The 17,863-nt window shown below is 33.6% G+C and overlaps 1 protein-coding gene across 1 annotated transcript; it reads left to right on the top strand.

Moving 5' to 3' along the window:
- The first annotated feature begins 317 nt into the window (after window positions 1-317).
- On the top strand, window positions 318-17,285 carry LOC132724984 (galactosylceramide sulfotransferase-like). The gene is made up of 3 exons (XM_060709978.1): window positions 318-976; window positions 9,878-9,941; window positions 13,050-17,285. The coding sequence occupies exons 2-3, from the start codon at window positions 9,925-9,927 to the stop codon at window positions 14,212-14,214; spliced, it is 1,182 nt and encodes a 393-aa protein (XP_060565961.1). The 5' UTR covers window positions 318-976; window positions 9,878-9,924; the 3' UTR covers window positions 14,215-17,285.
- Window positions 17,286-17,863: the final 578 nt, after the last annotated feature.

Raw genomic sequence — 17,863 nt, 5'->3', positions numbered from 1 at the left:
TTACTAATACCTGTGTGATGTCATGTTTTAAACAATTGAACGGCAGCATTAAAAAACGGACAATCTGTAGGCAAATAATACGTACATACCCCACCACTCACGAATACACCGTTTAATAAATTTGCAATTTATTGTTTTTTCATATTTCCTTATTGAAATATCGAGCAGAAAACAACATTATAGATTTTACAAACGGAAGGGCTTATCTCTTCATCTTTTCGTTCTTTTCGTTTTGCATTGATATTTGGTCTATTGAACTAAACACGTAAACCAAACAAATTAATTAGATATGACCTTAAATTTAGTGCGAGAGTTGAACATTACGAAAGGTGATCAACGTGGTATAAGATAAGGTCTCTGTTAGCAATTGTTTAAACACCACTTTAAAGGAATAAATGGATAATTTCGTTCAATTTACAACTTTTTATGGTCAAGATACCGTTGGCTGGATTCAAATATGTGCAACCGGGAAGTTTTAATGAGTTTATGTTACTGTTGTGAAAATAATGTGACGCCGAAATGGCCTTAATATGCTGGGATAGTCGTTTAGTCGTGTATTTAATAATGTCTTGTCCGTATGTAAACATGATGTCAAAATCTTGACAGCTAAACAACATAGGTGTTACCGCAAACTCAAGAAAAAGTAACTGTTAGTTCATTATAACACGGCGTTATTTTGAATGAAAAAAACAAACAAACAACAACAAAAAGTTATCGATATCTAAATGATTATAATAATAATAATCAAAACTCTTAACAGTTCATTTGCTAACAATGCACGTTTATCGCACGAAACGAATAATGCACGATTAAAAAATCAATGACTGGTAATTGTTCAATTTAATAGTTAAAGTTACATACGGCGGTGGAAAATACTTACTTTACGGACCATGTTTTACTTGTAGAAAATCACAAAATATATGGAACTGAAGTTATAAAGTTGCTATATCAGAGATGGGATTTTACTAAATATAAGGTGAGTTAACAATATGAAAATATCGTTTTTATATAATTTACAGCTTTCTACATATCATGATAAATGAGCTATAATGTCATATCTAATCACCTCGATGAATAACGTCATGTCTCATAATTAAGACAGGACATTAATTTGAGAGAATTTAGTAAGTGTATTTATATGTTTATTTGGATAAAAAAGTGTGTAAACTTATGATAACAGTGTTGTTATAGAAGTATCTATTTGTGAATTGTTTCTTGTTGGTTCATTTAAAGGCACATTATGCTCGGAAATGAATATTTTTTGACTGACTTTAGAAAGGGCAAACGTGAGTTTTATAATGTTTAAATGATGGTTTTGTGGTATGTTAGATACTTATCACCTGAAGAAAGTAGCACTGGATGTGACATTATTTGTCATAAAAGTAGCAAAATGTAAACAAAGTAGTATTTTGACTTCCATACAAAATACCAAATTACTATAAATATGTTGATTAACAACAAAAAAAAACAGATGCAAAAGATGGTTCAGGTACTTGGACAATGAGTAAAGTTCTGGAAACTATAAGAGGACATCAAAAATTAAAAGCTTTTGAGAAATAAGATAAAAAGCATTTCTCGGGCATAATAGACATTTAATAAAATAACAATAAAGCGCTGATATGACCGTCTGCGAAATATCTCAAGGCTATCAATACTAAATTCTATAAGGCGCGTATATAGCGAGCCTGCCAAAACTATATTGGACGAGATGTTACCCGAGTCCAATATGTATGTTTTGCAAATGTGTACCAAAGTCAAAGTCAAAATATCTTTATTTTTCATCAGTTCACAAAAAGTGACAACATGATGCATTTCAAAAATTATGAAACAATTAAATTCGGGTAAAAAATAGGACAAAGTAGGCTAGCAAAGATCGCATTTTCGAAAAGTGAGGATCCTTTCATAAAGAAAAGGAAAAGTTGATTTAAAGTTTCTTTTCTTGTATATAACTTCAGGCTACGAGAAAGTGTGAGAAAATTATTATATTCAAATATAACAAATTGATTCAAAAAAGATAAAATAAAAAAAAACTTATAGGCGGAGAAAAGTTGATTGAAACGAAATTAATGTACACCGAACGATTTTTATTATTGTCTCAATTTGTCTTGTTATGTCGATGAAGCGTTACGTAAGGCAACGCTCCTAATTTTATATTTACAGACTAATGCGCGTGTAGTCTGTGACCTATATCCGCGTGACATACCCGGTCTGAGCACAAATGAGCCGCGTCACGACAAAACCAACACAATGGGCCCGCGACCAGCATGGACCCAGACCAGCCCCCGCACCCGCGCAGTCCGATCAGGATCCACGCTGCTCGCTAACAGTTTCTCTACTTGTAATAGGGTTTGTAAGCGAACAGCATGGATCCCGACCAGACCGCGCGGACGCGCAGGCCGGTCCGGACCCATGCCGCCCGCAAACCCACCACGTTGGCCCCGTCGCGACACGGCTAAAATGATCTATATTAAGTAACGCGGAATCGGAATCTTTCGCTTGAGTAATTTTAATTGTAAACGTTGTAAAACGGTATGTTTACATAAGGCGAGACGGAATTTTTTCTTTCTTGAAATTAAGTTTCAAAAAGCTGTCAAAACGAATCAATATTTTATGCAGCACTGTATAATGACTTCTTTATTTCACACACTTCACAATTTCCAACATTATGACAGAACTTTGTTACTTCGAATACAATATAGTTTTGATACGGATATTTTAGACTCGAAAAATAAAAAAGAGGCTAGACAGAACACACTATTGGTTAGTCCAATAGATTAGACGTTACAGGCTTGTTATAGTTTTATGTTGGTCAAGCCTGACGTCTAATAGTTATTGCTAATAAACGCGTAGCATTTTGAAAAATTAAAAAAATGTCTGTTGACTTGCCTCTCAAGCTTTATTCAAAAGCTTATCTTCTGTTCTTTCAATTGCATGGTCTATCATTAACAAAAACTTTCAAACAATGTACTTATCAATTAAAAATAAAATATAAATATCAGTCTATTTCGCTCATCGGCCATATTGGTTAAGTAAAGCGTTTTACAGATTGATTCCAATTTTTTGAACGGAAAAATATATTCAAACACACTGACGGTGCATGGGCAATTATTTCGTTGAAAAAATATTCCGTTAGAAACTTCTGGACTCATTTAAACGCTTGCATTTGAATTAGCCAATCAGATTTCGCGCACTGTATGGCGGCCATTTGTATATCGGCTGTACAAGGAATTTAATTAAATGAGAGGATTTAATCATGACTTTTCGGATGTGACAGTTCAATTATTTTGTTAAAAGGTATTTATTTTTTAGTTTTGTTCATAAATAGGTCAAAATTAATGTAAATACACGCTGTTTTAATTGTTTAAATTCATTAGATCTAAATCGATGTCTAATGTCAATTTTTTTGCTACACGATTTTGCAAAGATCTGTTAAGATGGAAAATGAAAAATGTAAAATATCAGATTAATGAATGATAAATATGAAATAGGTTACGTATAGGTCTTATAATTAGGACTAACTATTGGTTTGATAGGACTTGAAACATTTAAAAATAGGCTAAATTGACAATGTTGGATCCATAGTCATTTCTATTCAAACATCAAGTTTCACACGACTGATAGTAGTTTTCATTACTATTGTTAACAACAGATTAACATTTTTTTTTCTAATTTGCTTTTTTTGCAAACGCTAAAAGAAGTACATGTAATTATAAAATCGCAAACGCTAAAAGAAGTAATTAAAAAAATGATATTACTGTGTTGAAATAATTCTATTCGCCACGTGTTTTTATCAGAAATCTGTCTTTCAACAGTTCAAATAATTTCGTGACAACCTTTAATTTGTTAAGACATCGCCTTTATCCTAAATCTTATTATAATGAAATGTAATATCAACAATGGCGTTATATTTGCTATCTTAACTCGATTTAGAATTGTAGTAGATGTATTTGTAGATAAAAGACAAATGAAGCGGTAGAGTTCAAAAAGGAGCTACTGAAATGTTAGATAATTATATTGAAATTTGAAAAAGATTTATATTTTGACCACACGGTGGTTAACATTAATTCATTTATACAGATTTAGAAATTATTGAATGGGAAGAAAGACATAGGTTATAAAAGAAATTTTATACTTACAGTGAAATGTTGTAAACTTATTGTAGAACGATATTGGCATATTTTGTATCATATTTGGAGAAATATATTGATTACACGATGGTTTACATTTGAATTTTTAATGAGATCTTTGGTTCAGTGTGGAACATTATTCAAACCAAAGCCCATATGGCGTTACGTCAGGTGCGTGCAGTCTCGAACATTTTTGTTGATCCATAGCTGACATGAACGCAATAGATACTGATTAAATGATAGATCCCTGCCCTGATATTTTATTTGAATAACAATAGATTTAACCACAAACATTGGCATGACTGTGTTCCTTTGTTAGTTGTATCATAGTTTGGGGACTTTTCTGTTGAAAAAGTGTCAGAGTTAAATCGTATACATATACACGCACAGTGCGGTAACTGGAGTGCAGGTATCAGTTACCCGCACTCCAGAGCATGCCCGCTGATTGGCTCATTTTTGCTGGGGTTTACTTATTGTGACGGCAGAGAAAGGGAAAGCGGCAGAAATATCATATTAAGATGCTCGTTCATTGGTTACTTTTTTCTGGGGTTTCATATTCTGGCAACAGGGAACGTGTTGTTATGTTTGACTATGATACAAAAGAGAAAGAACACCAAAACACTCGGCAATCTGATTTATACTCGGGGGCTACGCCCCCTCGTACAAATCAGATAGCCTCGTGTTTCGATGCTCTTTCTATTACTTATTTACTAATCAGATTATTTGAATTAGATAAATTAGGGATAACTTATAGTATTTTTTAATGGGGGGGGGGGCATATTTGACTTTTTTTGACACATTTAAGATGAACACGTGTTTTTTTTATTAATCTGGTCATAATTTTTCTTCCCAATTCCGATACTCTTGCCTGTGTGTGACATGTCATAAAGACTGTGAAGCAACAAAGCGACGGTGTGAAATGACATAAAGACAATGTGAAGTGACAAAGCGACGGTGTAAAATGACATAAAGACAATGTGAAGTGATATAGCGACGGTATGAAATGACATAAAGACAATGTGAAGTGACATAGCGACGGTGTAAGATGAAATAAAGACCATGTGAAGTGACAAAGCGACGGTGTAAGATGAAATAAAGACTGTGAAGTGACATAGCAACGGTTTGAAATGACATATCGACAATGTGAAGTGACAAAGCGACGGTGTGAAATGACATAAAGACAATGTGAAGTGAAATAGCGACGGTATGAAATGACATAAAGACAATGTGAAGTGACAAAGCGACGGTGTGAAATGACATAAAGACAATGTGAAGTGACATAGCGACGGTGTGAAAGGACATCAAGACAATGTGAAGTGACATAGCGACGGTGTGAAATGACATAAAGACAATGTGAAGTGACAAAGCGACGGTGTGAAATCACATAAGGACAATATGAACTGACAAAGCGACAGTGTGAAATGACATAAAGAAAATGTGAGGCGACTTAGCGACGGTGTGAAATGACACAAAGACAATTTGAGGTGACATAGCGACGGTGTGAAATGACAAAAAGACAACGTGAAGTGACAAAGCAACGGTGTGAAATGACATAAGACATAGTGAAGTGACAAAGCGACAGTGTGAAATGACAGAAAGACAAAGTGCAGGGAAATTACGGGACTGTATTTGTAATAAGAAACACTGGAACTATGCATACTGGAACAGCAATTCAACGAGTTTAAGATCAATTCTTAATATATATATATATATATATATACATATTTTTTTCGAGTTTAGAAAGCATGTAGTATATCGTAATGTCAATTTAGGTTGTCGAGTGTCACATCGTTACGAATAGTCGTGTGCCGACGAGCGAAATAACATGGCACATTAAAGACACCATACCTAACCATAACTAGACCAGTAGCACAAATATAATCTGTATAGGGGCAAGTAAAGTATACTTTTCTAGATAACAAAAATGTGCAATAACAAATATTCTTCATAAAGGATATATTGAATTGCACTTAAAATCTCGCTACAGTTCAAAACATAGAAATTTCGTTGATAGATACGAAAAATATTGGTCAACCTTTAGGTGTTTTTGTTATTGAATATGTTGCAATGATTTTGCAGTATATGTATTTATCACCATATTTCTACTGCGTGATTAAGGCAGTAAAGGCTGTTTATACTAATTTTGACCTATTTTTGGTAATTAACATGGCTTGCAATTGCTGCTTGAAATGCGTGATTAATTTCTTCATTCACTTCTAAATACTTTACTTTTAAATATATTTTTTTAACAATTTTCATGAAAATAAAGACGAATTTTGAGGCACGCTGCTTAAGCTTATAACATGTATATAATAGTCTGTACGTATCTATGTTTTTATTTCATACCGCTGATATCACGAAAATTATGTAACATTTTTCCCTCCAATGACAGGGTAAAGTTGATCATTGATAGAGTGTTTGATTTAGTTAAAATTGTCTCATGCATTCATAGAATTTATGATGACTTCTTGATCAGGAGATGGGTTTTTTTCCTGGTGTCTTTTTAATATTTAAGGCCGTCCTTAAATGTATCTAATTTGTTAAAAGTCCTATGTTATCGCCTATTGGTCTACTTCTAATAAATTTATACAAGATTGTGAAGAAAGCTCGTCTATGTGTCATGGAATGGGAATGGGGACATGGGACATGGTCGTTATACCGAGAGAGAGGTTTGGGGGGAAATACTTGAATTTCCGAGGATGCCACCCAGACAAAACTGCCACCTCTCCCTTTACTTTTCCGGACTCTGCTATGAACCTTTTTTTTTATTTCAAAGTGGCATCTGCATTATCTGAGATTTGCCTTGCTTTTCAATAGTTTAAGATGAATCGTAACATCAAAATTATCGTAAAAGTTGTGGAAAGAAATCATAGAACATTTATATAAACATTTATATATTTTTGTTACGGAAGCATTGTATTAATGAATGCACATTTTTTAAATATTTATAAATACTGTCCTAGGATGATAATTAGGTCTTAACGGTACACGGGAAAGTCCAAAAACGGGGTTATCTGGATTATTATCCGATATAGGAAAAGTAAACACTTAGGCCTCCATATACTATATAGCACAATTCTTACAGATTACCGTTAATTATGGCTCTGCCGGTAGATCGAAGTATTTGTAGCTTTTAATGTTTTGTACTCATAGGTTCGAACCCCACGTAGTGCCATTTTATAACCACAGTTTTTTTTATTCTTGCTCTGTTTTTTATCATTATTATTTAGTTATTTTTCCTTTTCCTTTTTGTTTTCTTCTTATAATATATAAAAAAAACCGGTCAAACTTGTTTTCTGAACAATTGACTGTGCTTGGGTAAAAAAAAATGTGTCTCAGCATTACTCAAACTTCTGCCTGTACGGGTAAAACACATTACCGACACGGTTGCTCTACCTACTGCGCTAACAAGACATATGATAACATTTAGTTTTATTTTCATTTTTATAGGTTACACAGTAACACACAATTCCTTTTACCCTAACTAAATTCGACTGGCGTTAGGCCTATTTGTAAACTTTGCAAACCATTTAGCTCACTTGAACCAAGTGTCCAAACACTTCACGCCCTGTCTCTTGATATCAAAGTTTTTATATGTGTAAAAAGAACTCTGTTTTGTATGGAAAACGTTATTTTTAGAGCGGGCTCAATTGTCAAGTGGTAACACTGACTGACTGCAAATCCAGGGACGGCGAGTTCGATATCCCTTATCTTCCCCAATAAACTGGCAGTCTTATCGATTACTCGAGCTCCCGTGCATTAGTGCAAAATACCCTCTGTGTGTTAAAAAACCAACATTCTTCAAGAGATGATACTGATTAAGTAGCAAAATTTTCAACAACAACAAAAGAAAAAAAATAATAAATAAAAAAACATTGTGCAAAAAGTCTCAAGAAATAATTTACATGCTATGTTTTATTATTGACTGATTTTGCAGTATTTATCACCATATTTCAATTGCGTGACTAACACGATAAGGGCAATCTTTTGCATACTTTGATCTCATTTTGGTAAATTACGTATATGGTAAGTGCCGTTTGCTGTGTTAATTACTTTCTTTGTACTCTCCACAGTATTATACTTTTTGAAAACATTTTCAAATGTTCATGAAAATTAACATAAGTCTGGAGGCATTCTGCCTTAAAAATGTCATAATTATCGTCTTTTCACTTTTCTTTCAATTAAGCACATGCGATACTATAATTGTATGAACTTTTTGGAAAAAAAATAATAAGAGAAATATAATATTTTTCCGGTCTTTTCTTCTCGGGTATTTAAAAATCTATCAACCGCCACCCTTTTACCACATTAGGGAAAAATACCTGGTGCGCATTATAAGACTAGTAATTGTCCTGTACCATTGTTTCGTCATACCATTGTTGTGTCGTATTATGTCTGATTTATACCACCGTTTCCCCTTATTTTGTCTTTTTTATGCCTTAGTTTCCTCTATTTTTGTCTGATTTATACCTCTACTGATTTATACCACCGTTTCTTCTAATTTTGTCTATGCTATCGTTTTGTCTAATTTTGTCTGATTTATGCTATCGTTTCATCTAATTTTGTCTGATTTATACCACCGTTTCCTCTAATTTTGTCTTTTTTATGCCTTAGTTTCCTCTATTTTTGTCTGATTTATACCATCGTTTCCTCTAATTTTGTCTTTTTTATGCCTTCGTTTCCTCTAATTTTGTCTGATTTATGCTATCGTTTTGTCTAATTTTGTCTGATTTATGCTATCGTTTCGTCTAATTTAGTCTGATTTATACCACTGTTTTCTCTAATTTTGTCTTAATAGGCCTTCGTTTCCTCTAATTTTGTCTGATTTATGCTATCGTTTCATCTAATTTTGTCTGATTTATACCATCGTTTCTTCTAATTTTGTCTTATTTATGCTACCGTTTCATCTAATTTTGTCTGATTTATACCATCGTTTCTTCTAATTTTGTCTAATTTATGCTATCGTTTCGTCTAATTGTGTCTGATTTTTACCACCGTTTCCACTAATTTTGTCTTTTTTATGCATTCGTTTCCTTTAATTTTTGTCTGATTTATGCTATCGTTTTGTCTACTTTTGTCTTCTTTTTGCTACCGTTTCCTCTAATTTTGTCTGATTTATGCTATCGTTTCCTCTAAATTTGTCTGATTTATGTTATCGTTTCATCTAATTTTGTCTGTTTTATACCATCGTTTCTTCTAATTTTGTCTGATTTATGCAACCATTTAATCTAATTTTGTTAGATTTTTATACCATTGTTCCGTTTTATATCATTTTTTGCCTAGTTCATTCCATTGTTTACTCTGATATATCATGCCAGTAAAACATACAACACGTTTTTCGGAATGCATCCGCTATGAATTGATTTACAACTTTAAATCATTATATTGAATTTTTCGTTCTTTTCTTTTTAACTTTAAGGCATATAATTATCGAGAAGACGTATACAACGATCTTACGGATTGTCGTAGCAATTATCACTAAGCAAATATCCATAGAAACGGAAAAAGTGATAATTTACAAGCCGATCTCAGCCCCGAAAGAAAAGAAGTTCACTAGTTGAATATAGGGTGTATTAGGAGAAAACAGAAAGTGTTTTTTTTTGTTGGAATTAAAAAAAATTGTATATTGTATTCTGACTGCATTTTTTATATTTTACAATTATTTTTTAATTATTCATGTAACATGACAGGATTTATTTAAATATGATTGGTTAACAGTTTAAATATAGTTGAAGATTGTTTAATTTCAGACTGGTATTGAAGATTCATGCGGCTGACGTAGTTTGTGACAGAAATTATGAAGTGGAATACAAGGTAATTTAAATTAATCTGACCATTTCCACGGTATAAATATCTTTAATGGACCTGTCTATCTTTCAATCTGGACAAAACTCATTCATCTCAAAAACATTTGCTTAATGGCGAACAGTGCTGCGCAGATCAGGATCCATGGTGTTCACTATAGTTTCTCTACTTGTAATAGGGTTGGTAAGCGAACAGCATGGATCCTGATCAGACTGCGCGGATGCGCAGGCTAATCTGGATCCATGCTGGTCGCAAACGCACTATGTTGTTTTTGTCGTGACGCGGTTCATATGATTATAGTTGTTAAAATATTAACAACAGATATTACTGCTGTATAATCATTTTTTCTTAAATGAACTTATGCAGTGTTACAAACATATGATTTCGTAAACGGCATCTAAAATAATTAGCCTGCTACATTGTTCGATATTAACAAATACCAATTTTTTTGAGAAACTACAAAATGTCTATATACTTTAAGGATTAAAATACATTGTCCACGTTTTTGCATCCTTGATATTTTTTTGACATTCGCTTGCAATCACTTGCGCTAAAGGTACATATGTTTTGAGTGTGTAAGCTATAAAAATGTTGGCAACTATAAAAATGTTTGCAATTCTTGATCAATCTAGGCCCATGTTGGACCGTATTTGGTACAAAAACGAATATGGTACAAATGTACCATATTCGGTCGAATATGGTACAAATGTACCATATTCGGACCGAATATGGTACAATTTTCGACCGAATATGGTACAAACATTGTACCATATTCGGTTGGAATAAGTTTTTCTATGCTCGCCAAAACGTATTTGGTACATACCAAAAAAACTCATAAAATGAAAATGGCCTACGTATATGGTACATAAATTATGTATTTCTTAATAAATGAAATAGTCTGCCGATGTGTAAACTTTTTTTCAAACTCAAATACATTGTATTAACCTAATATTGGAAGTGACAAAAGTATCATCATCATCATCATCATCATCATCATCATCATCATCATCATCATCGTCGTCGTCGTCGTCGTCGTCGTCGTCGTAACTAGCAGTAACAGAAACAGCTAACCTAACCACACTTTACATGGATTTTGCTGGTTGTGTAACTGTTTCGCCGGCTAGCTCAGTCGGTTGCGCGTCAGATTGGCACGCAGGCGGCCTGGGTTCGATTCCCGGGCGGGCCAGATACTTTCGTGGAGATTGGTCACGAAATGATTTCTACGGCCATTCTTCCCCTACCGCTGTTTCAAGTAGGGCAGTTGTCAATTACTGGCGAATGTATCTGCTTAGTACTGGTTACTAAGTACTAGTACTCTAAGACTAGAGACGTGCTTGCTCCAGGTAACTCTGTAAAAGTTTGAGGATTATCGCATTTTGGTTATGTTCATAGAGTGTGAACTTGTAAGGGTAAAGGTAGGCGAGCAAATCCATGAAGCGCGCCAGCGCTTCTTGGAAAATTTGATCGTTTAATACCCCTCGGTATTAATGCTTATATTTTAATACATTTTAATAATAATTGGTAGGTTTTGTCCAGATATGATTGCTTTAAGCAAACGTCGTTGCAGGAATGTCGACGTCGCATTCGATTGGTCGAATGACGTCGCGTCAGCCATATTAATGATTTCGTGCATTGTTTGGGTCAATCTAGATCATTAATAGCAATTTTCAAATTTTTAAAACTTTTTTTTTCGAAAGTGTATTTTCACCAAAATCCGATTTAAGAGATTTTGAGCTCTTTTAAATGAATATATCTCTCCAAAAATAAGGATGTTTGACTGGCTGCTTTAGACAGGTGTGACTGTATTCCTAAACATTAGGCGAAAAGAAAAAAAATTGTCTGGTTCCGGTGACCCGACCCTACCTATTTTTTTCGCCCGACCCTAAACTTTTTTTTATTTGAATACGAAAAAATTGGTCCGATTTTTTACTCAATATTCAAGAGAATTGTAAAGAATGATGATGTTGGTTTTGATGGTGATGATGATGGTGGTGTTGGTGAAGATAACAACGATGATGATCATTGGGGTGTTGATAATTGATGTGATGATGATGATGATGATGATGATAACAAACGTATTTTGATGATTATGACAGCGATGTTTATCGGTCGATGATGATTATTATAATGATGATGATTATGATGACAAATGTGTTTTGATGATGCTGACGGCGATTTTTATCGGTAGATTATGATGATGATGATGTGCTGACCGTCGTTATCATCATTACAAAACTTTTGTCATCATCATCACCATCGACCGAAAAACATCGCAGTTATCATCATCACATTTTTGTGATCTTCATTACGATGATGATAATGGTGATGATGATGATGGTGTTGATGATGATGATGACCTTGATGATTGTGGTGATAATGATGGTGATGATGATGACAATGATGATAAAAGTTTGTGATGATGATGATGACGGTAATTTTGATCGTCGTCATCATCATCAAAACTTTTGTCATCATCATGACGATGATGATGATAATGGCGTTAATGGTGACGATGATGATGATGGTGTTTATGGTGAAGATGATGATGTAATTGATGATGATGACAATGGTGATGATGATTGGGGTTTGATGATTGTGATGATGATAACTGCGATGCTTATCGGCCGATGATAATGATTATAATGATGATGATGAAAAAAGTTTTTTATTATGTTGACGCCAATGATTACCGGCTGCCGATGATGATGATTATGATGATGATGATGATGATGATGCTGATGATGATGATGATGATGATGATGATGATGATGATAATGATGATGATGGTGATGATGATGAGATAACGATGATGATGATGATGATGATGATGATGACGATGATGAGTGTGTACCATATTCGGAACGAATGTGGTACATTTTTCATCCGAATATGGTACAAGTTTGTACCATATTTGGTCAGGCATTTTACCCCAAAACTGCAGATACGTATATGGTACAATTAGACAGTTGTACCATATTCGGCCGAATATGGTACAAATTTGTACCATATTCGTTTTTGTACCAAATACGGTCCGACAGGCCCATATGGTTTACCCTAATTTCCGATCCAAAATTTAGTTCAATATTTTCTAATAATTTTTACTTCACGTTATTTCAGATGTATGGTCGTCGGTCTTATGGTAGTTGTAGCCATGTTTGCAACAATGCAGTTGATTCAAGTCACCAATCAGTACAATAACATACATGGTCGTGAACTGACAGCGATTGAGCATGCGCAAAATATTTTGAAGAAATCATGCCGGGAGGTATTTCCGGTTCCGCAAGGCGTACGCATTTTCTCAGACGGAAGACAGGTCCGCCATTTTGCTTTTCTCAAGGTTCACAAAGCAGCAAGTGGAACAGCTACTTCAATCTTTTTCCGATTCGGAATGACTCGGGGTTTAACGTTCGTTTTGCCAAAGTGGTTGAACATTGTCAGTTCAACAGATACGCTGACCGAGAAACAGATCCATCCTCGGCTGAATAAATCATTCGACATCATGACTAGTCACGTGATTTATAATAAAACAGCTTTTGGCAAATTTCTTCACAGTGATTCCGTGTATGTAGGTATCATTCGGGAGCCATATCAGCAGTTTAAATCTAGCATGAATTACATGGCACCAAAATACGTGTATAATATTTCTAAAGTAAATCCTATTCAACAGTATTTACAAGATCCACTTAAATACGAAACTGCAAAAAGCCCGCGGTTTTCGTGGATAAACAATCGCCAGGCAGCAGAGTTTGGGACTCCTGATGAAATTATTATGAAAAGAAACAAAACTGCAATGAAAGAGTATGTAAAAAAGCTTGATAAAGAATTTCATCTAGTGATAATCTCAGAGTTTTTCGACGAATCCATAGTTCTGCTCCGTCGGATGTTTAACTGGAGCTTGAAAGATATACTCTACAGACGACTGCACACACGTGGTTGGGACCGGAAGTTAACTCTTCCAAAACCACGTGACCGGAAGCTATACCGCCGTTATGCATTTGCAGACTATGCAATTTACGATTTCTTTTACAAAAGACTTTGGAAACAAGCTATACAAGCCGGTGAAGATTTTTTCGGTGAAGTGCTTCATTTTAAACAGGTCCGAGACGAGGTGGATGATTTTTGCAAAGTGTTTCCAAATATAACAGAAACGTATACTGTCGAAAGAAGCGAATGGAATAAAGAATTCTCATTGGATAAAGAGTTTTGTGGGATGATGTATTCCGAGGAAGAAGACTGGGTTAAGAAAATAGCCCTCAAGCAATATAATATACATCCGAAATGATTCTAGTCTTGGTACGATAGTGACACATAATTATATATGTGAACACTGTAGCAAAAATTCGCCGGATGTGTTCTCAAGGCAATGTGCATTTTTTATTGCCAATTTGGCGATTTTTTTATTGTCAATGTGGCAATATGTTCTTTTGATTAGCAAATTAGCAATTAGCATTTTGTTTGGCAATTCCATCTGTATTATCGTATATAATTAGTTAAATATCATAAAACATACATCCGTAGCATTTATATTTAACTCTGGCGATTATTTCTTCATGTAATTCCATGTACTTTTGAAAATAACATTTCTTTTTTTGTGATAAAAATAGTATGAGTATACTTTTACGAGTATTTATTAAAATTGACTGCTTTGAAGGTTGGGTGGATTGAAATTCTTTTTACCGGAAGTACAATTCTATTGTTGTTTTTTTTAACAAATGGTTATTTTGTACAGAGAGATGTGATTGGTTGATAAATCATGCGTCCGTCTTTAGCAAATTATCACTCTAACTTACCGGATCTCAGAAAAAAGTTTAATTTAGTACTAGATTTCCATTTTATGTATCGTATGATATAGTGTTGTTTCACTGGTGTTTATTATGTGGTATTGCACTGTTTTGATAGTGTTTATCTGTTATATTTCGTTTGACTTAACTGTGCTACGTGTGATTAACTATTAGTGCATTTTGTATTTGACAAAAGTATCAAGATGAATTATTATGTATGGAACGAGACAGAGAAAATATAAGGACGTCATATTTATATGATTTAAATGTTTGTTAATATTTCAATGTGCACACTTAATTTACATATCCTCACTTTGAATAACATTATTCAGTCTACGGAAACACTTTGATTCCAATTTAAGAGATTATTATGCCTGCACGTGTATAATGTTCACATCTATCCGACGTATTCCGCTATTGAATATGACTTGATTTAGGGTCATTGTTCATTGTATCATCCTATCTATTCGAGATATTGCCACAGTCATGTTGTCGTTCCCATTGTCGATATCGTTGCCGTCCGAAAACTTTAATCATAATTATCTTTTCTTTTTTTGCTAATTGATTGTCTTCATACTCCGAGTCTCGGACACAACAACATTTGGTCAAGACCCATTTGTAGACTAGACTGAATTTTACCTTGACTCATTTAAGACATTGACATTGAAGGTGAAAATGCTTGAGTTAGTTTCGCTATAGCTGGTTATAACATGATATTGGAAATAATAAATTAATTACCCTTGGAACAAGACCTTTAAGAAGACCTAACTAAATTTGACCTTGTCCAAAAATGACCTTGATCTCGAAGTTCAAAGCATTCCATTTGCTATGTTTGACTATTTCTTTTGATTAATGAATATATTGTCTAATACTTTTGTTATAACTAATCTTGATAATACGTTAAAAGAAGGTAAATTCATAACTTTATCTCGACATGCGACCTTGACCTGCATGGTCAATGTTTTAAGTCATGCTAAAATTGGCTATAACTTTGCCTTTTTTCAATGTATTTGATTCATTAACAACACTTATGACAAAACTGGCAAGTTGAAAAATTCTTGACAATCACCGTCAAGATCTTAAATCATTAACAGACGGTTTTGATTCATGTTGAGTCAAAACAACACTTATAACTGAAATTTGCTTGAATTGTCATGAATTTGTCCTTTATTTAGGAATTTGATTAAAACTTGAAGAATATGAATGTGAAGTATTTGAAAACTTTTCACCACAATGAGCTTTCATGGGTGTGTGTTTTTGTTAAGTTTGACAAAACTTGCCAAATGTTTACAATTAATAATTATTCAGCTATAGTTCTGTACATCTGTTATAACCATTTATATCATTATATTTAAACCACTTCAGGTAGCTCGCAAAGCTTAAGGCAACATAATAAAGCATGCAAACACGGTAAATAATAGTGCAAATGTTTGGATTTTAACCGAATATTGCATTTTTCAGCCGTAGGTTGGTATTTCTTACCGTGACTTCCGGTAAATTTACGGGCTAAAGTCCAACATTTTCCCGGTATTTGCCGGAAAGGCAATCCATATAGTATTCAAAAAAAGAGCACTTAACCAAGCAAAAGTTTATTTATGATTAACACGGCAAAGTAGTTTAAAAAAAAATTAAAAAAAAAATAAATGACTTTTTTCATTAGGATAATACAGAAAGAAATCATATAGATTATTTAAGGGGAATCGTATTTCTAGTGATTACATTTATAGTCTATAAATTAACTCATGAGACTTATTTGACATAGTTGACAAGACTTTGTAATGAAATAAAAACTAGGCATGTGTATATTATGAAGCAGAAAAAGGCACATCACAGTAATGTGTCATTATTTCTATGTGAATCAGTTTTTTCGTCCAACTACTTTGTTACTTTAATAATTATCCAATGCTTGATTAATTGAATATGACAAATGCTTTTCTTGGTATTAGTATATTTCAATGATAAATGACGTCATTTTCTGTTCCTCTAGATAATAAATCATTAACGCTGTAAGATAGATAAGGAAAGCGGTGGCCTAGTGTCCGACTCTCAAGGGTTCGAGTCTTACTTGGGTCACGACCATGATTTTTCATATAATACCAGTACTGGTTGGTTTAAGGAAGCGGATTCGAAAGTTGCGTGAACTTGTTTCGCAATCGAGCTAAAATAAATATGTTAAAAGTAATAATCAAAGAATCACTCTGAAGAAACCGATTTTGACAGATGAAGAACTATTGCATATAATATTTAAAATCCAAGTGAACTTTTTTTGTCATATCAGTAAGCAAAATACAGTGTATGACTAAATTTATTGTTTTTGTCACTTTTTTTCTTGCTTACATAATAGCCTGTTTCTGTTAATTTCAGCTCTTAGATTTAATTGAAAGTGTTCTTAAGTAAGTATTTACTAAACTAAAGCAGTGAATAGTGGCGCAGCACTAAGCAGTAAACTAATCACTGGGCAATGATCATTACTGCACCTGCCGTATTGGTTACTGACAAAAATTATATAATACATAAATGAAGAAAATGGCATGAACAGTGAAGCGTGCTGCTTATGTATGAAAAAATAAAACACCCTGACAGACATAAAATATTGATACTTTATATCTTTATAAATTATATAATTTATTCATTGCACTAGAAGGAAGTTTCTCCTCGTTTCATTGAAGAGTAATAAAATCTTATAGGGACTCCACTGAGGTCTTTTTATGACATGACGGGACTGGAAATAATTTCTTGAGATTTGTGTACCATTTGATGAAGGTCTAGACAAATAACTAGTGTGCACATTTTCAGATTATTCTTACAGAATCATCATTTTTAATTTTTAAATGACCCAAAATTTATAGCTTCGGGACATAAAATACGCAAAATCGAGTTTTTATTTTTATTTCGCGCATTATTTGTTAATTAACTTTTGCAGTTTTTCCATAATAAGCGCTTTACTTGATCGATGTAAGAACTTCTTAGGTTTTTTTGTACCCCAGTGGAGCTCCTCAGTTTTCACCACGTTGTTAAATTTATTCTATTAAATTTGAAGTATTTACATTGCATGCTTTAGATCTTGTCATAAGTATGTTTTATGTGACGTAATAAATAAAGAAAATGCTGATGTCATTATTTTTTGTTCTTTATGAGCCATGTTAACCG

This window comes from Ruditapes philippinarum, unplaced genomic scaffold (assembly GCF_026571515.1).
Source record: "Ruditapes philippinarum isolate M1 unplaced genomic scaffold, ASM2657151v2 ctg732_1_1_1_1, whole genome shotgun sequence".
Taxonomy (NCBI): domain Eukaryota; kingdom Metazoa; phylum Mollusca; class Bivalvia; order Venerida; family Veneridae; genus Ruditapes; species Ruditapes philippinarum.
This window is presented reverse-complemented; position numbering and strand designations above follow the sequence as displayed.